At 47.7% G+C, this 21483-nt stretch overlaps 1 protein-coding gene and 1 long non-coding RNA gene across 20 annotated transcripts in view; one reads left to right on the forward strand and one right to left on the reverse strand.

Moving 5' to 3' along the window:
- Positions 1–4334, forward strand: part of TMCC1 (transmembrane and coiled-coil domain family 1) — a 67084-nt gene extending 62750 nt beyond the window's left edge. For 18 of the 19 annotated variants that reach the window (XM_085590204.1, XM_085590206.1, XM_085590215.1 and 15 more), the window contains one exon: positions 189–4334. In XM_085590204.1, the coding sequence (XP_085446330.1) occupies positions 189–503 (315 nt within the window). In that variant the 3' untranslated portion in view covers positions 504–4334. The remainder of the gene's footprint in view (positions 1–188) is intronic. The other variant, XM_021542558.3, reaches the window with a different exon arrangement.
- Positions 1225–21446, reverse strand: LOC146766215 (uncharacterized). Its single transcript, XR_014958084.1, has 2 exons — positions 6755–21446; positions 1225–1754 (listed from the first exon to the last, which is right to left on the reverse strand). It is a non-coding gene; the product is annotated as an uncharacterized LOC146766215 (long non-coding RNA).
- Between the last annotated feature and the right edge of the window lie 37 nt (positions 21447–21483).

Here is a 21483-nt window from a genome sequence, read left to right on the forward strand (position 1 = left end):
TGCAGTACCCAGTCAGCAAGGGGCTTCTCACCTCAGATATGGGAAATGGCACTGCTTCCTCTGCTCCTACTGCAGGGCAGGAGCTCAGTGCATGAACGCTGTGAGGCATGGGGATAGTCCTGACCTGGCCTGGTTGGTGAGGTAACAGCTGTGAACTTGAGTAACCCAGCATGTGCTCTTGCCCACAGGAGGCACTGGAAGCGTGCCAGACACGCATTTCCAAGATGGAACTGCAGCAGCAGCAGCAGCAAGTGGTGCAGTTGGAGGGGCTGGAGAATGCCACAGCCAGAAACCTTCTGGGGAAGTTCATCAACATCTTGCTGGCTGTCATGGCTGTCCTCCTTGTCTTTGTATCCACTGTGGCCAACTGCGTCGTGCCCCTGATGAAGACTCGCAATAGGACGTTCAGCACTTTATTTATAGTGGTTTTCATTGCCTTTTTGTGGAAGCACTGGGATGCCATCACCGGCTACTTGGAACGATTCTTGTCTCCCCCCAGATGATGGTAGCAGGAATGGGCTGCGCCGCTCCCTCCTGGTGCTCTTGGTGAGCAAGTGTGGCAAAGATTAGTCAGCAACTACTCTGCTGAAGTTTTAAAGTGTCCGAGTGAATTTGTTTACATTTAGAATAACGTTTTTTCTCTGCAAGATGCATTGCAATAGTATTTTTTAGATTTTATTCAAGAACTCTTTTGGCGAGAATCCTGGATAATTTTTATGTAGCATGGTTCTCTTTGGATGCAAATCTTAAGATTCTTTAAAGTGTACAAAAGAAATAAATAAAATACAGAAATTTGAAGCATACCAATGGGCAATTTAAATTGTGGCTTGAACTACTGTACTAAACCTGTCGGGAAGAAGAGAACATGGTTAGCTTAAGATGAGCAAAGCTCAATCTAGTGCACAGCCTTGAATGATGGTACCACAGCAAACCAGTAACACTAAACTTTTACTGTGAAGTCTGCTCACATTCCATGTCCGACTGTATGCGTTGAGTGGTTTCTTTCCTTAACAAGAGAAAAACAACAACGTGTGGATCCCTCTCCCAGCTCAGCATCTGGGTTCGCCGTTTGTGTTAACCTGATTTCAGTAAATTTCTGTAAGGCTGGCTAACTTGGCTGAGTATATGGAGTGGAAGCCTCATGCCATACACAGTAACTGCACAGTTGTGCTACAGTATTTTGAAGTAGTCCTTGAAATATATTCTTTAAGCAGAAGCCCTTGGTCGCACTTTTAAGGTTTTTTTAATATATGTATATTCACAGATTTAAAAAAAATCCAAACAGCATACTTGAAGAGTGTAATACTCAAACTCTCAGTGCTTCCTTATTGTTTCTAATAGGATTTTTTATTATTATTATAATTATAATTATTATTATTATTATTGGGGGGTTTTTTTTGAAAGGGTTGGGAGGGTCATTACTTTTTTCTTTCAAATAAAGAAGTGATGTTTTTAAATGAAGAAATGCGTGAATAATTGTGAGCCGTCTTGTCCTGAAGCAGTTCTGAGGGCAGAGAGTAGTTTCTAGTGTCAGCCTGTCAAGTGCAGCACTGTCCATATGCCATTTGTCTGTCCTCCTGAGCTTAAAGATGCAGCATCTTGAAAAACAGCTGTCTTCTCCACACCTTTTTGTCATGCAGGGCTTTTGTTTCTTTTTCCACATGTGAAGGATGGTATGTTTGTATTTTTTGTTTGCATTTTGTCTCTCATTCCTGGCCTCAGGATAAGAGCAAGGAATTTCTGTTCATCTCTTCCTAGGGAAAAGACAGGTTCTTTTGAGGAAAGAAATACTGACTCAACAGTTCACTTAACAGAATGGTTATCTCAAAAATAGTTTTAATAAAAAAAAAAAAAAACCTGAAAAGTGAAACCAAAGTTTTCCTCCTGTCAGACTCTGGTAAGATTATTTGTGTGTCTGTATCTGTGGTGTGCCATCCTCTTTTTCAGCCACAGGAGCCAACACTTGGTGCAGACACCTTTGTAAATCTTGAAAGGAAACATCAGCTTCAAATGTAACCCCAAGTCCTCACAATGTGCAATTGCTGGTGACCTGTTGGTACAGGCAGGCAGCCCTCAAGTCCAAGGAATCTCTGTTCATTCTGTGCCGATTTTTAACTGCTGTCCCTTTCACCATAACAGTGCCAAGATTCATCTTTTGTCTTCATGAAATCTAAAAAAAATACCTCCAGGATTCTGTCAAAGCCATTTATGGTATTTAGTTAGGTCTTACTGTTTTCCTTCATTCCAGGATCAGCTTCCCTCTAGGAATCAGATGTTGCCCAAGTGACCTAAACCAGTTGAAGTCATACATGGGCATGTATGAGACATGTTCAACATATATACACACATACATGGTCATTGTGCTATGATTCAGATTCTGGGTTCTGAGAAATTCCCTCAAACAAGGTTAATACCTTGAGTGTTTTCTGATTGCTAGAAAAGGCAAGCCCTCCACTGTCCAACCATTTTTCTTCCTCCAAGGGTTCTTTTTTTCTGTAGTCACAGGAAACTCAGGTGCCCTTCCCCCAGGGATCCCAGTACACCTCTCTGTCACCATGTGCACTAATCTGCTCCTGTCCTAATTAAAACAAAGATTGCTATTTACAGCTGACTCAAGCCAAAACTGCTTGTGCTTTCTGCAGTGCCACAGCCAGAGCAGAGGTGTGTGGCCATTCCCTCCCTTGCTTCTGGCTCCAGTGAGGCTCTTCTCTAGTGACTCACATTTCTTGGCTATCATCTTCCCATTACGCAGGTTTTGTCAGAAAGAAATGTGTGAATAACAGTAAGAACTGATTTGGCACATAACTGAAATACTTTGTTGCCTTTTTTTCTGAAACCTGGCCTTTGTACCTCTTTTTCTCAGTCTTCTCACACTAGAATTGCTTTATGTTGTCAAATCAGGAAGGAGTTAAAAGCCAATGGCTCTGGACACTCAGTGTCTGTAGTACTTAAAGGAAGTGTTTGTCCCTCTTCTTTAAATCCTAATTTAATTTATTTTCTGAACTCTGTCATACTCAGTAAATACCATTTGCTAGCTTTGCCAGAAGGTGCAGGCTTAATAGAAGCTGACATCACAGAACTCTTTGGTGAAGGCCATTATATGGGTCTGGACAAAGTGTTTGTCTCTTTCTCTCTCAACAGTTTCTTCCATTCCAGAAACTTGTCTGCAGTAACATCATATATCATGCTGCATCCACGTCTCATATCCTGACATAACTGCCATGTGTTTTGCCTTTTGCACAGCAGAACATTTTGGGGTTTTCCTCCCTCTTCAATTTGAAAGTCTGTGATGATTTCTGATAGCTTGATGATGATGTTGTTGGAAATGTGATTCTAGCTTTAAAGCTCCCTTTCCTTGTACATGGTTGTGTTTGCTTTCCTGATGGAGTGTTTCTGGATGATGTAGAGCACAGTTTCTGCTGTGGATGTGGGTGCGTGTGTGAGTACCTTTAATAGCCTCTTTTGTAGATAAAAACTTTTTAGTTACCATCACTGAGTTGCAGAATGTTCCCCAAAACATTTCATATTCGGAGTTGAAGTGATTCAGAAATTGCTTAGATGTGTTTAGCACATGCATTGGCACATTAAAAGGGAAAAATATAATGGGCTGTGTAAGTTCCAAGAGCAGAACCTCCTCATTAACATTTGAGGGTTCAAGTGAAGTTCATCTGTTTCCCCCATTTCCTTCAATATAAAGAAGAAAGAAAATCTTGATGCAAAAAAAAATTACTTTTAAAACTTTTATAAAGCTGTTTTTTCTCTCAGCCTCATTAGTTTAGTTCAAGGATACTCAGCATGCTCCCAAGCAGTGCTGTATTTATTCAGTGCTGGTTTATTCCAATGCCGTGCGTGCTTAGGTGGGATCAGATGAACTGCTGACTTATGAGTGTGTTACACTGGGACAGGAAAGCACTGTCTGTCAGCTTTGAAAATATGCATTTTTTTAAATTAAAAAAAGAAAAGGCATTATAACAAAAGAAGCCAAGCTACAAAGGGTTCAAGATTTGGTAGTTTTGCCAGTTTTTAAATGAATTCTGAAAGTGGCTAAAGAGTTACCCTGTGTGTCTGTGTTGTGTATGCCAGGTGGTATAGTTGTAGGCAATTGACTTAGCTGTAAGTGTGTTTTAAAAGTGTAAAAAAATAAACAAAAAAACTCACTTGCACGGGTTGAAAAGTACAGAAATGACACTTGTGAACGTAACACTGTAGTTTATAGATCTTAAGCTGCTAATTGTTGAGAGAGATTTACATTTGTCTTGTCTGATTGTCGCAGATTTATCTGTGGCACTTTTACTGTATATAAAAAAACTTTAAATAAAGACCTCAGCTATTAACACCGGTCTAGTTTGGATCTTTCCAGAAGGGCAGGGGAAGGGAGGTGCTATCATGGAGAAGAAGAGGGGTGTGTCAAAACCGCTGAGCCCTGAGAGCTCAAAATGTGAGCAGATTTTCCATAGCTTGGATTGTCAGACTTTATCCTACACTCAGCCAGCTACACACCACTAGGGCGCAATGAAAATAAGCTGTTGCCAGTGTCTGGTCTTTGTGGGTAGAGGAAAGGAGCAGCAGCATTGCATTCATCCTCACTGATCCTTTCCAGCCCCCTCGTGCCTGGGACAGCCTCTGGCAGGTTCCCTGTGGCCACATTATGACTCAGTTTGAGGTCGGTGCAGTCAGGCTTACCCGAGAAGGGTCTGTCTTGGAAGGACCAGAAGTTGGTCCTGTATTTTTCCACCACTGGTCTGTGGCCTGCCCTATCCCAGATGAGAATGGCCCTTGCTTCTGTGGACTTTGTCCTTAAGGGATTTCAGGGCTCGCTCTGTGTTGCATGCATGTTTAGAGGCAGGTGCAATTGTAGCATCACCCATGTGTCTCAGGGAGCTTGTGATGGAGCAGTTCAGGCCTGGTTCAGTTTGGATGAGGAAGGCTGCAGCCGGCAGGACAGCACTCCTTAGCAGAAAGTTCTGTCTTCCTGAGCAAAGGCAAGAGGCTAAACAATGTTGATTGAGCCACTGCTGTAAACAAGATTATTTTGGCTACTGTGTTTCGTAGAAGAATTTCTGAATCCTTTATTATTTGTACAAACTAAAAGTGAGTGGATTCCTCACTGGTGTGGAGAAGATACTTGTTCCTCTTGGTTTTTGGTCATGTGGTATGGGGAGCAAAGAACCAAGAAGGGAATGGAAGCAATATTAACAGTATTTTAAGGAGAAAGGTACTGAGTCCTTTTCTCTGTTTTCACAGAGATGCAAGTAATGTAAAGCCAGCAAGAGATCAAAAAGCAAAAGCAGTTGTTAGCAGGATTTTCCCCCGTAATCTCCACACAACCAGAATGCAAATTTGAGCAGTTTACAGATGAAGTGAGTGCATGGTGCTGCTTTTTCTAGAGCTGTCTAGCTCAGGATGGGACACGGTTGTGAGGGTAAATGGTTCTGCATTCTTTTTGGGGTGGTTACCTGAGAGGTGCTGGCTGTGGCTCAGGACCAGCAGAGGGCTATGATGACCAAAGGTGAATGCACTGGCCTTCTACTCCCATGTCAACAGATTTAATCTGATAATATAGGGTATTAGGTGGTGTTACTCAGCTTTTTGGTTAGTCTGTGGGAAGTGGTTTGATAGCTCCACCCAGGTCCTGGGGAACAAACAGGGATATGGCAAGGGTACACCCATGCTGGGTTGCAGCAGTGGAGGTGAGGAATTGGCTGATGTTTCTCACTGGAGCAGTCATTCTCCCCAGCCAAATAACATCACTTTGATGTGCTAATCGTGGAAATTTTTGCAAACAGCCAGCTCCCTACCACAAAATACTTGTCTTCAAGTTGTTTCTTAAACACCAAATCAGCTGGTGTTTAAGTGTTGGTCAGTGGTTCATCAGCCTCAGTGGATCTTCCCTCACTGACTGGAGTTAGAAATAGGAAGAGGGTTCTTTGCTGCCTGAAATAGCATGAAATAGAATATCCCAGGGCAAACCAGCTCTGCTGGGTGGCTCATATTCTATAGCCAGATCCCCTCTGAAATTAGGAATAAGAGTCACTTTGTATGTGTTCTCTGCCTTTGTACCAGCCTTGTGCCAATCCTGGTCAAAGGGGGAAAAGTAAGTAATACTGCCTGAGGACAAAGGCCAGAGCAGGATGGGAAGATGCAGTGTGTTTTCAGCCCTTCTCCTCAGTGCAGATGTTACTGTAGCCCTGCCTGCTTTCAGCTGATACTCGCCTTGCAACCAAGAGGTCTGAAGGCATTCAGAAGTTCCTCCACTACACACATAAAAGTGTTTTCAGATTGGGGTCACCTATCAGACCTCTGTTGTGACAGCCTGAAGACACCTTTGGCTCCAAATCACTGTTTGAAGAACACCTTTACAGCTAGTCTTATTGTGATCTCTAGGGAAGAGGACCCCTGAGAGCCTGTGTGGTCAGGACAGAGAAACAGATGAGTGTGACACCACATTGCTCTGTCTGGTCAGTCAGTTCCTCAATTCCACCCGATTCTGGCACTGCTGGCACATCACCAATGTGCTTCCCCAGTCCCTGAGCGTGAACAGGAGCTCTGAGCCAAGCCAGCTCCCGTTCCTCCTCGGCTCTGCCAAGCATGTCCCTGAAGGGGATGGTGCTGACTCAGATGAGCAGACTGAGGGGGAGGCAGCTGCTTGGTTTGCTCTGGGAAGGAGCTGTGACCAGAAAGCACAGCTCATCCTTGTCTCAGGCAGACCCTGAGAACTAAATGGGATATTTTACAAATACCCCATCCTGCTTACCTGGACAAAGGATCCTGAGAAGAGAACAGGGATTGGAGGAAGCAGGTGACATTTCACTGTTGGAGCACTCCTCAGCAGAAAATATCTTCAAGGAAGCAACATCCCTCGACCCTCTTGATTGTTGTCTCACACATCTTGAAGCAGTTGTAACCCTTGGCATGGGTACAATAGCCCTGTTCCACACTGCTCAAGAACTTAGGGTATGTTCCTCCAAAAATGTTTCTTTGAAATATCATTTGCTTTTTTCAGATCAGCTCTCCACCTCCATTGGGCACATGGGCATTTCCTTCTACCTTTGGAAAGACTGGCAGGTAGGTATCAGCTGGCATTCCATCTGCCCCGTCCATTGCTGTCCCAGCTGGCAAAGGCTGGCTGTTGCGGGGAGCGGCCGGACTGGCCCAGGCAGGGCCCAGTCTGCGCCGCTCCGAGTGCGCGGAGCCAGGCGCTGCCCGTGAACTGCGGGAAGAGCCGCGTTCTCCGCCGGAGCAGCGGCCGAGAAGGAGCGGGACCGCCTGCACGGCACTGGGGCGCCGCTGCCGCGAAGTTGCAGGGATGGGACGTGGACCGCCTGATCTCGTTGTTAACGGAGGGGCCCTGACGGCTCCGAGCCGAGAGCCCCGCGCGGGTCCCGCCGGCCCTGAGGGGACGCGCGACCCCTTCGGCCCTGGCGCCGCCTGGCGGCCCTTCCTGGCACTGCACGTGCGCGCCGCCCGCGGTCTCAGGCGACCCCCGGCGGCCACGTCCGGCAGCGCGGGCGGAGCCTCAAGGTGTTCCCTATTAGCAAAATGCCCGTCCGTCATCCTTTTGCCACATCCCCCTCCAAGGAGTTGCCAAGAGCTGCACCTTTTTCCAGGTGTTACCTATATCGTTAATTACTGGGGGCAAGGTGTGGCCCCACCTGAAAATGGGGAGGCTGTGGGGGTAAGGTACAACTATGAGTTGAGAAATGTCGGGAACTGGCTAGGAAAGGGCTTTTAATTGAGCTGCTGAAATCCTTTCCCCTCTTCCCATCAACAGAATGAAATTAGGGGTTCTGCTGTCCAAGATAATATTTTGTTTTGCTCTGGTGTATGGACAGTTGTAGGAGCTGCTGGTGGAACCCCGTGCAGGAATTCAAGGAATGTAAAATGTGATTGAGTCGGTGTGTCCCGTCTGACCCCAAACAAGTCAAGTCCTTGTGTGGGGAAAGCTCAGCTCCGCAGGGGCTGCCCTCACAACAGAGACGAGCCTGGGGCCGGGACTGGCGCTCTGGTGCCGGCGGTGGGCGAGGGCACGGCCGGGGCGGGCTGCGGGCACAGCGGCTCGCAGCAGGAGTGGAGCCGCTCCTGCCGCGCGCGTTCGCGGGGAGCCTGCAGCCAGCTCCTGGGGCAGGTACACGGGAGCAGCCTCGGCTCTCCTCTCTGCCGGCTGATAAGCACCAAGTGTGTGCAAAGCAGCTGGCCTTGTCTGGACCCCCTGCCGGACACAGAAACACGGGCAAGGCACAGTTTGTAGGTCAAGATAATCGCCCTTGCTAGGCTAACCTAAGCATGCTTTACACACGGATGTACCACCTCTGAGATGAAGGCATTGAGAAAGATCGCAGGCCCAGAGACAGCCAAGACCAGCCAGGACTGTAATGATCCTCCCGGTTACACCCCTCAGACCAGATGCATCACACTGGGGTGTTCCCTTGCTGAGGCATCTCCCTGCACTGAGACCGGGGACAGAGAGGGAGGAGGTCAGGCCGGGGTACCCCTGCAGAGTCAGGAGCCAGCAGCACCGCTGAGGCCCCAGTGCTGCGTCAGCCGCCAGCAGCTCAGAGAGCCAGTGCAGGAGTGGGGTGGATAGTTCTGGTGCCCCAAGTGCCTCCGCAGTGACACCAGGACACATCCAGGCTGCAGGCATAGACTGAGCATCAGGGAAGTTCTGATGGCAGCGGGGAGCCCTAAGACTCAATGCCAGCTCCACTGGCAGCAGCATTTCAAGACCCCACTGGAAGAGCTCCCGTTTGCTCCCAGAGGTGGGAGGTCTGGTGCAGGCTTTGGAGAGGGAGAGGGGGCAGAATAGAGCAGGAACTGGCTGGGCTTTTCTTGCTGTGCTTCCTGTTTCCTCTGCCTGTGGCCATCCTGGCCGTCTGAGACCAGACCGTGGTTTCTAAGGGTGCTGGTTTTGCCTCTCTGTTAGCCTGCTCCAGCCCTGACTCACTTCCTTTCCCACTACTGTGCCATTGGGATTTCTGAAGAATGTCCTCCTGTTCCCATCCTGGAGGCTGGCAAAGCAGGGACTGCTGTACTTTGCTGTGTTTCCTTCAGCACAGGCTGAGGTTCAGGCTCCCCTAATCACTGCCCCCCCCCGCCCATGGCCTCCTGAGCAGCAGTGAGCCAACAATAACCAGTGATTTGGTTTGTTTTGTTTATTGTTGGCTTTCAGTTTGTGGGCTCTTGCCCAGGTTTGGTGTGTTTTTGTCTGGAGCATCTGGAACCCCTGAGAATTTCTGGCCGTGCAGGTAGCTGTCACAACATACAGGACATGACAACCCATCCCTGTCCTTTCAGGGGAGGTTCTGTGAGGGGCTGAAGATTTTCATTAAGTAAGTTTCTAACACAGACTTGGAACTCTGTCTAAGATTGTGTTAATTAATACTCAGGGTTCCTGCCAAGCAGCCTAGGAGGCCAGCCTTCCTCCAGCCAGACATGGGGAGGTGAAATGACAATGATGGTTATTGCCTAAGGTCTCTTGGAGAGGTGAGAGAGATGTTGGAGCACCTGCCATCCTCCAGTGCATCCCCTCTGTCCTGTTTTGTTGTGGTCAGAAATAAAAAAAAAAATCACAAAGCCTGGTTGCTCTTCCACCTTGAATTACTATCAGCTTTGACAAGCTTTGTCTCTTGGCTCCCAGGATGCTGCCAGCTGAATCTAATGCTGTTGATTTGATAATATATCTAATCTGACTTTCTTGAAAATGCCTAGTATATCAGAGCTTCTGTTTTCCTACTTGAACCATCTTCCCTCTTTGCCTTCTTTCTCTTTCCCAGCTGGGGCCAATCTGTCTGGGAAATAGTCCAATTTATTTCCATCTGATGGGAGCAGATCCCAGCTCCATTCCTTCCGTCTACTTCAGAGTTGAAATCAGCCTAGGTCATTATTTTGAAATCCCTCATTTTCCTGCTCTGCATTTTTGCTTCAGCTTTTGTTCCTCATCAGAGGCATCAGTGGAAACACCTCTAAATATCTCTTCATGAAGGGTTTTCCCAGAGCAACCATCATGCAGTCAGCATGACATGAATGATTGAGGTCCAGACAAGGTGTTCCCCACAGTTTAGACCTTCCTGTGGTCTAAGCAGAAGCACCAGTATCCCACGTTGGATAAAACTTAAACTAGCAGGTCTGGCCAGGTCTCAGTCTTTCCACAATCATTCCCTAAGGGTCAAGGCACACCGCATTTTCTATCTTGTGGCTCTCATGGCTGCTGGTCACCATGTGGGACAGCCAGGTCTCCGTTACTCAGCAGCATGTGGGTAACAGACCCGTCTGCTTTTGCTCCCGAGGGGATTCCCTGCATGGGTCTGGGCCTGGCACGTTGGCTCTGCCAGTGTGGGGGCCAGGAGTGCTGCTCCCCCCTGCCCTGTGGGAAGGGATTTGCTGCTCTGCTCCCTGCCGTCCTCCACTTGCCGTGGTGCCTACCTGGGGCTGCAGTTGTGCCTCTGAAATGGGCCCTGGGCTGCTTCGAACTTTATTGTGGTGACCAGAGTATCAGAGCTGAATTATCCAGTTTATGGATCCCTGAGAAAATTAACTGTGATTAATAAGCCACTGCCAGAATGAACCACACTGCAGGCTTATCTCTGTAATCCCTGTTTGTGTGTTAAAAGACTGACAGGAGAGCAAAAAAAAAAAAAAAAAAAAAATTCCAGACAAAAAGATAAGGGCTGAAGATGCAGGGTGATGTCTTGAAAATTTAATTTAGCAGAGAAAATATCCCTTCTAAAACCATTTTATTAACTGCTGTCAAGTGACAGCCATTTGGCCTTCATGTGCTGTGGATGAATTCAGCCAAGTTGTGTCAGACTGCTCTGAAGTGTGGCGTGTGCCATGACCCAGGCCCTTCCCTGGGCTCTGGGTGCATAAAATCTGCATGATTGCTCTGCAATGGGGCTTGTCAGCAGGGACTGCAGCTGGGTCATGAATCACTTTAATTTGTCATGTGAGCTGGTTTCACACCACATCTCTGGAGGGAAAATGCTGGAAAACCAAGGGAGGGAGGAGAGGGGGAATGTCAGATGCTATCCCCCTCTTCTACTCCTCCCGCCCCCAGGTTCTTTATGGAAATTATTTTCCCTCTCCACCAGCTAATGACTAGTGCTAAATTAATACAATTGAGAGAAGTGGCCAATATAAAAATGATGTGTTTTGTTTTCACTTCCGAGTCTAAGGTGGCCACAAGTCATAGTCTGTAATGATGGGGGGTGTTACCAGTCACACAATCTGACATTTTGCCAAAAGGTCTCTTTTGTCTCTTCTCTGAAGTGTGAAAACAAGGGATGCTGTTTCTAGTGGTCTGTAAAGAAAAATGTGGGTTGCAGAGCCTTAAGGAGCCATTAGCTGAAGGAAACCAAAACCAAAGAAAAGTTAAGACCTCTTTCTTCAGATAATTACACAAATACTGGACCTCTAGGGACACTTAATGGAAAATATTTTAGGAAGCACCTGAAAATCTGCCATGGAAATTTCCCATCCTGGCCATCCCATTATCTCCTGCATCCTTTATTGGGGCAATCCTGAGAAAAATCAGACTCAGATAATAATTTGATTTTTCCTTTATTTTGTATACTTATTCAGTTGCTGTTAAGGACAATAAAAATTAAATTACTGATTCCTGACTGAGTTCCCTCAACACTTAGGTAAAGTACCGAATTATAAAAAACATGTAAATTCTCACTGCATGTTATCCTAAGCAGCAAAAGCATAAACCAAACATAAGCCCCTCCATGGAGACAAATTATTCACCCATCAAAAGAATTACTCACTGTGAGCAAGTAGGCTTTTACAAGGTTGAATTTTAGGCATGCAGATGAATGTTACAGCTGGTAAGAATTCATTAGTCAATGAATCTGTAGCAAAGGAAAAGATAAGGAGACAGAGATTTGTTTTTCCTAAGTGGAAAGGGTCCCACATTGTGATGCTGGAAAAGGAATGCCCTGGTCTCTTCCTTTCTCAAATTAGAAAAGTGTTTGGTTGTCTGTTTTATCTTTAAGTTCACAATAAGATCTCCTGAAATTAAAGAATTACTTGTTTTCTTAATGGAGTGGTATCATTAGACATCTTGAGAGACAGCTGCTCCCTAGAGAGCAGCAGTGAGTGTAAAGGTACAGTCCAAACGCCTTTTTCCAGGACTCTCCCTCAGCAGGCTGCCTCTCCCCTCCAGGTGTGCCCAGAGCCAGGAACCTGTTGGCCATGCTACAGCCTGGTTTGTGGCTCTGGGGGCACCTGGCAACATCAGGCTGAAAAACGAGCTGCATCTCGTCCTGGTCATCCAGCCAGCCAGCCCCTCAGCTCTGCCCAGCAAACTGTTCATCTGGCCTTGCAACAAGCAGCTCCTCACAGCAGCAAGCTGCAGTCCTGGTAAACAACATATGTGAGAATGAGCTGGTGGAGCTGCCATGAAGACTTTTGCTTCTTCCAGATTCTGGCTTCCCCACCGCACAGAAGCTGTGTTTGAGCAGGCAGAGCTGGCTCCGGGCAGCGCGGACGGGCACTGCCGCACAGAGCTGCTGCGGAGGGTCCTGGCAGCACAGCTCACCTGCCTGTGGCCTCAAAGGGAGGCTGCTGTGCTCACCTGCCTGTGTGCAGCAGACATTTAGACATGCCATACACATGTGCTGCTGCCCAAAGGACAGCTTCCTCTTTGTATTTCCTGAATCCATTCACTCTTCTGTTGGTTTCTCTGATGCTTCCCTCTCCGCTTCCTCCAAAGACTGTGTGGAGGGTGCACACATGAAAGGAAGGAAGAGTTGGCCTCTTAGGGAGGAAGTAGACATTGGCTCTTTTTTCCTTTTTTTTTGTCCGATTCTGGAACAAAACAGCTACAGGCAGGAGCTAGTCTGATTAGGTTTTAGGATGAAACAGATGCAAAGTTTCATGTGACAAGAAAACTGGCACATGGAAACTGACAAATTTTTACATGCTGTTGCTCCCCATCTCTTGCATGGGATCAGAGCTGTTAGATCTGTTAGATCTGATTCAGTGTGAGACCCAGCACAATAACAAAAGTGTTGGCTACCAGTTTCTTAATGGTCATTCTGGAGCTAGAGTGTAATATTCTTTTGAAATAAAGACCACAAACAGAGTATTCCCAATTTTAAACAACCCCACTTCTTTCTATCTTAAAAAGAATGAAATAACAGGTTTGTTAATAGTGCCAGAGCTGGAGCAGAGGTGCTTTTACATTCCAAAACTTGCATTAATGCCCAGCTGCAAGAGTTTCCAAGCAGGGCAAAAGCCAGCAAGTCAAAGGAGTTGGACAATTGCACTCATTTGTCTGCCTTGTTGGCATTGAAATAATTCAGGCAAGGCCAACTGTATCACTGGGATTCTCTAAGGTATAATTTAGGCATGAAATGTTTGCAATTAACTCTCATTTGCATCAGCTGCAAGAAAAACACAGGATTTATTGGTTATTTCAACTGGTGGGTTAACTACTAGTTTAACCACTAATATTTATTCAACCTTCTGCATCTAAACAGCCCCATGGCCAGATCCTGCACTCTGCCTGCCACTCTTGCTCTGCAAGTTTCCTGCAAGTGAGAGAGGGGCAAAACCAGGGCCTACCACTGTGGCTCAAGTTTTGTAAAGCAAAATTGGTGCTTGACTCATGTGGGTGTCTGACTGAGAGCTGCAGAACAGTCAGAGCCATTGGAAACCATATGCACATCCTTTTTCAGTCCCAGGAACAAGCTAGAACAAAGATGCAGTTTGCCATGGGTCATGCTCTGTGTGCCTGCCAGTGGTGGTTACAGAATGCTTAGCAAAGAGCTTGATAAAATCAGGGAGGTCATTTGTGAGCTAGGAAGTGCCTCCATGTGTGCCAGGATCTCGGAGAGTGGCCCCCAGGCTGCTTTGTGAGTGCTGCACAAGGAAGTCTAAACACTGCTAAGCAAGGCCGCAATGAGCAAGGCGACAGATTGACAGATTTGACTGAAACTGGAAGTAAGTTTTGCTGGTTTTTTTACTCCTAGGCTTAGAAGACATCACTTAGAAGAGGAACATTGATCAAAAGATAAGCCTAGTACATGTGAGGACCCTGAAGGTGAAAAGTACCATCAAGTAGGTTAAGGAAGCCTGTCCTCTCATGACAGGCTGTTCTCTGTGCCAGAGGACAGAGAGCACCAAGAGGGAGATGAGAAGATTAGGAGGTCAGATTTCAGGCTACAGAAATCTCTGTAGGCTCTGTGGCTCTGTCCATCTTGAGCACCTCTGCATGGGTTGCAGGGGAGAAACTAATGACTGCTGGCTGTGATGCCTTTGATGCTGCTCACATCTCTTCTCCAGGAACTGACTCAAGCCTTTCAGCTAATTCCTGTGTGCCAGTGGCTCTCTGTGTGAATGAATCTTTGGTATTTAGCTGCCTGGCCTGAAAGGACTTGCTCTTAGGGAGGAGAAAGGTCCCATATTTCATCCTAAAGGCACCTAGTGAAATGCACATTTTCCCATTGTGACCCCTGACAGATTCTTGGCTATCTCCCCTGGCATTTACCAGGGAGAAGTTAAACAGACCTGCGCTGGGGCTGACCCCACAGAGTGGGAGGCAGACTGACCCTAGTGCTGCCCTAGCTGGAGCTATGCTGGTGATTGCAGGAGCTGGGGATCCCAGGTTTGGGTCTCAGAGGAGACAAATCTGACCTGATGGTGTGTCACAGGATTTGCCTCCTTCCAGCTTTGGGTGAATCCTGCTGATTCACACCTCAGCTGTAGAGGCAGAGGAACTCAGCACCCAGGCTGTCACCTACAGTGCAGCACCTGCAGCTCATCAGTCCTTGTTGCTCACTAGAACTCATCACTGCTCTCCAGACAAACACCACTAAACAAAGGGAAGGGTTGCTGCCGTTGCCCAGCCTTTGCAGGGCTAGTGGGTCACTTGAGTCACTGGAGATATCGTTCTGCAGACTCACTTGCACGGAGCTCGGTAGGATTGCAGAGTGATTTGTATGAGTCCATCTGCCCCTTGTGGTGCCGAGTAGGCTGAGAAAAGGGGTACCAGGGACACCCACGACTCCTGAAATACACTGCACAGCTGTGTACAATGTAATACACAGACGTGAAATAGCACAAGCACTACTGCTTAGACAAACAGAACAGCTGAGCTGGCATTCAAGTAATAAAAATACCTCAGTCTCTAACTGTGTGGTGTTTATACTTTAAAACAGCGTTAAAAGGTCATTTTTACTACTTAGGTAGTTTGCCTTTTCCACTCTCCTCAGGCATATCAGCTGAGATTGCTTTTGTCTCCCTCTGCTTTATCACTACTTCTGCTCAGTTTCAGGGTCACATTGAGTGGTGGGTAAAATACTTTGGGTGCCCATTCCACTGGGATGTCTGGATAAAAAACTGGTTTCAAGTGTGTAAGGATTCATGTGACTGTTTCCATCAGTACAGTTCTTACATCATGAATTTTACATTCTTGAATTTGTGATGAATTCAAACACAAATACATGTCTGTGCACAGAAACATGTGGATTGTGCAGGGACTGTGTCTTTGCAAGCTGAACTGGAACTGTCTGAGGACTCTCCTTCTGTGCTAAAAATTCAAAATGCTACCAAGACCAGCACAGGGCTTGCCAACATTTCAAATGTGTATGTAGGCACAAGTAGATTTTATACACGTGTGTGTGTGTGTATATATATGTGACTTTTGACTTATCTCTAAGATTAATGAATGTGTTTCCTGTACCTAAGTGATGTGGAAGCCTTTAAAACTGTTGGAGTCACCAGGGAAATGCTGAGAACGAGATCACACAGTTTGCATGCAACATATCCAAAACCATACAAGCCAGCTCAGTGCAGCATGGTATATCTTTTAAAGCAACATGAAATGTTAACAAAAATGCTTAGGATTGTATTAAGCCATGCAAAACAAACAATAAATTTACAGTTAACCACATTTAACCCTTTCACTTCAAAGCACAAAATGAGCATCAACACTGAAGGCTCAATAAGCTCAGTGAACATGGGAGAGAATAACACTGAAGCCACTGAGGTAAATCAAATTGGTTGGAATCAACAAGGGTACTATGGGCTTTAATAATATATTTACAGGCTGATGATTATGCTGTGGGAAGGAAGGGAAGGGGATTAAATTCCTGTTTAGTTTAGGTTGCATTTTAGTGCAGCCTGTTCTTCAGTAGTACACAGTTAAAAATGTAGTCTGTCAAATCCCACTGACATATTTTGGCAATAGATATATCCTCTAATTGAAAGCAATTGTTGTGTTGTAAGCTTTCCCCTTTTTCCCATTTGTTTTGGTTAACGAGTAGTGGTGGCCTGTCTACTTAAACACGTATTGAGCAACTGCTCACGGGGAAGTTAGCATATTGCAGAGCATGCAGCACGATCCTGCCTGACTTCATAAGGAAAACTTCCTCCAGGCTTTGGTGGAGAATGTTTGAACAAAGCTGGTAGGATCAGCCTTGCTGGTTGCTGTTGCAGGGCTCTGCTGTATGGGCCAGGATGTGTGAACCCTGGGGTAGGAGTCAGGCTCCCTCCCAAGGCAGCCAAGCTTTGTTTTGAGCAATCAGCATTGGCCTCTCCTGGGATTGCCATGAAGGGATGCTCTGCTTTATGTTGAATTTGCTTCCTTTGCAGGGAGCCAAGTCCTGCATCCTGCATGGCTGGCCACGTCAGGACACGCAGGGCCTGGCACGGGTGGGACATGGATGAGCCCCGTTACTCTGCAATGCTGTGAGCAGTGCCCTGCAGCTCTGGGGGGCTTAACAAGCCCCTGCTCGGCCAGCCCAGGCAGAATGGTGTGAAAACCATTGCTACTCACAGAAACCCTCTAAGGCTGGTGCTAACTGGGCCAGGGGCCCTACTCTAGCATGGCCACCTGCACCCATGCCTGCATATGATGACAAGAGACAGGTATGGATGAGAGACTGTCAGTGCAACCATGTGGAAGGGACTGTGCTTCACCTGGCCACCACCTCAGCACAGGCTGAGCTTCCTGTAGATCAGAACTGGAGCTGCATTTTAACTCATGAGCCACATCTCCAGCCCTGACCAATGTGAAGCTGAAATAAGTGAGTGTCGAGTCCTCCCTAAGCCTCTAAGAAAATAATAGCAACAGGTCACCAAGGAGGTCTGGGAAAACTGGGAAACCTGTTACTCTTGCATACAGTGAGGGTCCAAATGGTGAAAGAGCTTCTGTCCACCCACAGGGCCCAGGTCAAAGTCAGCACAGGTTACTGGAGACACATCTTTATTGCCTTGTGATAAACCTCCCAGTCCAGAAAGTCCTGGCATTATTGTGTGTGTGAACTTTCACCACCACCAAATCTGTCATTAACCCAGAAAGAAACCTTTTTGTGCTCACAATCTCTGTCTGCACAGCTCCTCTCAGGAGGCAAATCCCTCATGGCGGACACGTCAGCTGGCTGCATGCTGCAGACAAGGTTATGACTGCATTACACATTCTGAGGAGAGAAAGGCACTATATTACACTGGGAAAGGCTCGTCTTTGAAAACAAAGAGGCTCAAGGAAGAAAAGGCTGGTTTTACTCAGAAAGTGGCTGAGGTCCCCATAAATCCCTCTCACCCTTCCTCAGACAGGGCTGGAGGCCAGCAGCGTGGTGGCAGCAGAGCATGCTGTGCCCCTGCAGTTCCTGTTACAGCCGTCTGCAGCGGAGCCTGGGACCACACCGGAGCATGTGTTTGGATTAAAGGACGCTGGGGAAGTGACCTTGCCTTAGTCTTTCTGCTAAGCACCTAGCAGACTCCCAGTGTGCTAAATCATTAGTAAAAACAGTAATGACAGTCTGGCCTCATCCATGAGCAGTTCCTGCAACACAGATTAGTAACAATAAAATGGGGTCTCAGTCCACACGCATCCAAAAATACACTGAGGATTGCTAATCAGTCTATTTCCAAGCCCACTGTTATTTCTGAGTGCCCTGAAGTGCCTGAGTGAGCACTTGCTGATGTATCCAGCCTGATGATTCGGGAGACTAACAACTGAGAGCATCAGGGCAGGGTAACAGGCATGGCTGGAGAGAATCTGGGAAGTGTGATGATCAGGGAACAGCTCTAGTTCAGGCAACGATTGCTCTGTGTCCAAGTGCTTCTTGGCTCCTCCTCATATCGCCTTGTGTTTCCCTGGTGAATAGCTCTTTGTTCAGAAATGCTGCTTTGGGGACAGCCTTGTTCTGGCCATCTCTGGGTTGGGACAGTGGAGACCAAGGGAACCACTCCATTTTCTCCTACCTGTTACCTTCTTCTGTAGGTTAACCATTCATGGCCTCTGGCAGGATGGGGAGAAGACAGGGTCTGGACCCTTGCTCTGATGCAATACAGCTATTCAGTGGCCATTTTCCATCAGTACAGGTTTCTGATGGAAAGCAAACACCTAAAGAGATTCAAAATGTGTCTGCGTTTGTGAATTCACCTTGTGGTCTACTGCCAACCTGCTCTGCAATCATATAAGCCCAAACTGCACACTGAGGGGCAGAGAGTAAAGGAAATGAGAAAAAAGGGGTCTGGTTGCCTGAGTCAGAGCAGAAGCACCCTCTGATCCAGTGCACTGCCAGGGCTCTCCCACAGCAGCTCTGGGGTGGTAGCTGCTCTGCCAGGGTGCCCTGTAGGCACCTGTGGTGACTGACTCCAGGCTTTTCTCTGCAGGGCCATGTGGGGCAGAGGAGGGGCAGCTGCCCTGCGTGCCAGCAAGTGCTGCCTGATCAGGCTTTCAGTGTCAGACACAAAGGCATGGAACACCTTGCTCTACTCCCAGGTCCCTGGGGGCCCCTGCCACCCCGGGCACCGAGGTACCAGTGGTCCTGCGTGCCTGCCCTGTGAGCAGCACCTCTGCTCCGCCCTGCCCTGGGCTGCCCAGGCAAACCCAGCCACCTTTGGCTGCGAGGGGGGACGTCCTTCCCAAATCCACAGGGCACCCTATGGGCACTTCATAGACAACCCCTGCTAAATAAACAGACATTTATACTCTCTGTATGAAAGTGATGAAATCCAGGGGTTTGACAGTGTTGAGTCAATATAACCTGAGTAATTGCATGAGTAACTCATGTTTCCCCTAAAGGGAAAGTGTTCTTGTGTAAATATATTTATCAATAATTAAAGCAGTTTTGAGTTCTTGTGTGCACAGCTCCTCTCCCCCTGCCCCAGCTGAGAGGCTGGTATCCTCAAACCTGTGCAGGAGTCAAAGAGGAAGGGATTTTGTCAGGGGGTGATGCTCTATGACAAGAGGCTTGTGGTTTAATTTTGACCTTTTTCTCTTCCTGAACAAAAAATAATGGTGAGATTTGTATATGAGAGATTTAAAAACCTCTACTACTCCATTAGGAGCATTATCCTGAAATACTCACTGGAGCTTATAACAGCCCAGATAATAGGGGTGGGAAATCATTTCTGGAAAATATTCCCTTCAAAGCATCTTACCAGAAAATTGTTTCCTAAAAACAATAGCAATAAAATCTTTGCCAAATAATCATTCAATACTACAAATATTTTGTCTTTAATTGTATCAGTGTAGACAAATACTTGGCATAGGCAATAGGAGTCAGAGTTCCTGGGGATTTTTTTCTGACAGAGCAAGTACTGGATACTTTTGGGTAAGTCACACATTTTTCAATGTTCTTTGCCCTATTTTTTTTTTTTATTCCCTGTAATCTGGAACCTAATTTGATATGCCTTAAAAGGCTGATTTCACATGGAAGATGCTCTGCTATCAGGGTAAGCAGCCATAAGAAATCCTAAAATAGGCAGATTAAGGGTTCAGGATCATGGCGGTTTATTTCTATGCAATTAAAGACATGATCACATTTAAAAATTGCTAACTTGTAGTTTAAAGAGAAAAAGCCACTAACAACTGGGAGTCCCACATTTAAAAACAGCTAATAATTCTTAATTAAGGATATGATTAGCAGAGACAATGAGTTAGATAGCAAGAAAGCAGAGCATTTAATTCAATGCAGATTTTCAGTGGACATGGCATGGCCAAGGCAGTTGTGTATTAATTAGTGCTCTGAAGAGGGTGAGGAGACAGGAAGGGGAAAGGAAAATTGGCAGGTGTAGAAATGAGATTAGACAACAACAGAGGATTTTTCTCTCCAGAACAGAAGTCGTACAGAATCCCCATCAGCCTCACTAACATGTTTTGTATAACTAAAGTTTCATGCCACAAGAATGGGCAGGAGACTAAGGCACAGCCTGGAGAGAGGGAGAGGGAGGACAGCTCTCCAGGGCTCGCCTGTACAGCATTTCCAGGCAGCTGTGATCAAACACCAGCCTCCATTTCCCACCCTTGTTTTAAAGGCTGCTAGCTATTTGTGGATGGTGTGATGCCTCCGCGCTCGACCCTGGCCGTTATGCTGATACAACCGCTGCAGCTGCACTGCAAGACCAAACACTTTCCTCCAGTGCAGGGTGCTCCAGCCAGGTCTCTGCTCTTCGTGGAAACCAAGGCTGGAGACAAGGATGCTATGCCCACATCTCACAGCCACTCCTCTTGCCTGTTAGCTCTGCCAATGCTTCTGTTTGAAGCATGCACATAATGCTGAGCATGTCGTGACCTTGGTATTTGCCATGTGCTGCAGCACACCCATGTCCCCTCCTGCATCGGGACCTGGGTGTGCTGCCCGGGGAGTCAAGCCCCTGGGCGACCTATGGCTGTGCCCTGTGTCACGATACTGTGGCAGGAGGCCAGCTGGGTAATTAATTGCTCAGGGCTGTTTCATGAAGCCTGCAGAGAAATGAGATACATGGGCAAGCAAATATCTGCTGCAGGATGCGCGGCCTGTCTGCCCCATCCCGGGCTGGACCCGGGCTCTCCTTACAGCCTTGCCCAGGAGCGCTCCTCAGCCTCGGACGTGTCTCCTCGCCACGAGGAGCCAGATGACATTCCCGCAGACGGGGAGGAAGGCAGCAGGAGTGAACCCGCTCAGGTGGAGCGATGCCACGGGATGGGGCTGTGGTTCAAGGGCTGTCCCCTACATCATCCCAGTGTGTATAATTTGGGAAATCACTTCTTTGGGTCTTTTCTTGTTAAAGAGGCGCCCGTTGGAGGGCAGAGGAGACGCGCAGTCCGAGCTGTACTTTTGACGAGTGGTGCGGGCAGAGCCGTTGCAGGGGTGGGGCCTCGTCCCCCGCCCGGTCCCCGGGGAGCGAGAGAGCGGGTATTGCGGGGGGATGTGTGGGCTGCGGGGGTGCGAGGGGGCTCCGGGAGGGGCTGTTCCGGCTCGCCGCGCTGCTCCGCAGCTGGGAAAAGTGCTTCTTCCCCCGCCCCTTCCCCCCCGGCCTGTCCTGGTCGAAAACGCGAAGGAGGCAGAGCAGAGAAGGGGGACAGCCCGGAGCAGCCCCTCAGGCGGCGGGGGGACGCCCTGTCCGAAGCCCCTCTGAGCCGCTCGGTGCCGCCCAGCCGGCGGCGCGGAAGACACCGGTAACTTCACCGCACGCACATGACGGGCCCGCGGCACCGGGACGCGGTGAGTACCGGCGCGGGGGCGGGCGCGGGGGCGGGCGGAGGGCGGG

The sequence above is a fragment of the Lonchura striata genome, chromosome 12, assembly GCF_050655825.1.
Source record: "Lonchura striata isolate lonStrDom1 chromosome 12, ASM5065582v1, whole genome shotgun sequence".
NCBI classification, from domain to species: domain Eukaryota; kingdom Metazoa; phylum Chordata; class Aves; order Passeriformes; family Estrildidae; genus Lonchura; species Lonchura striata.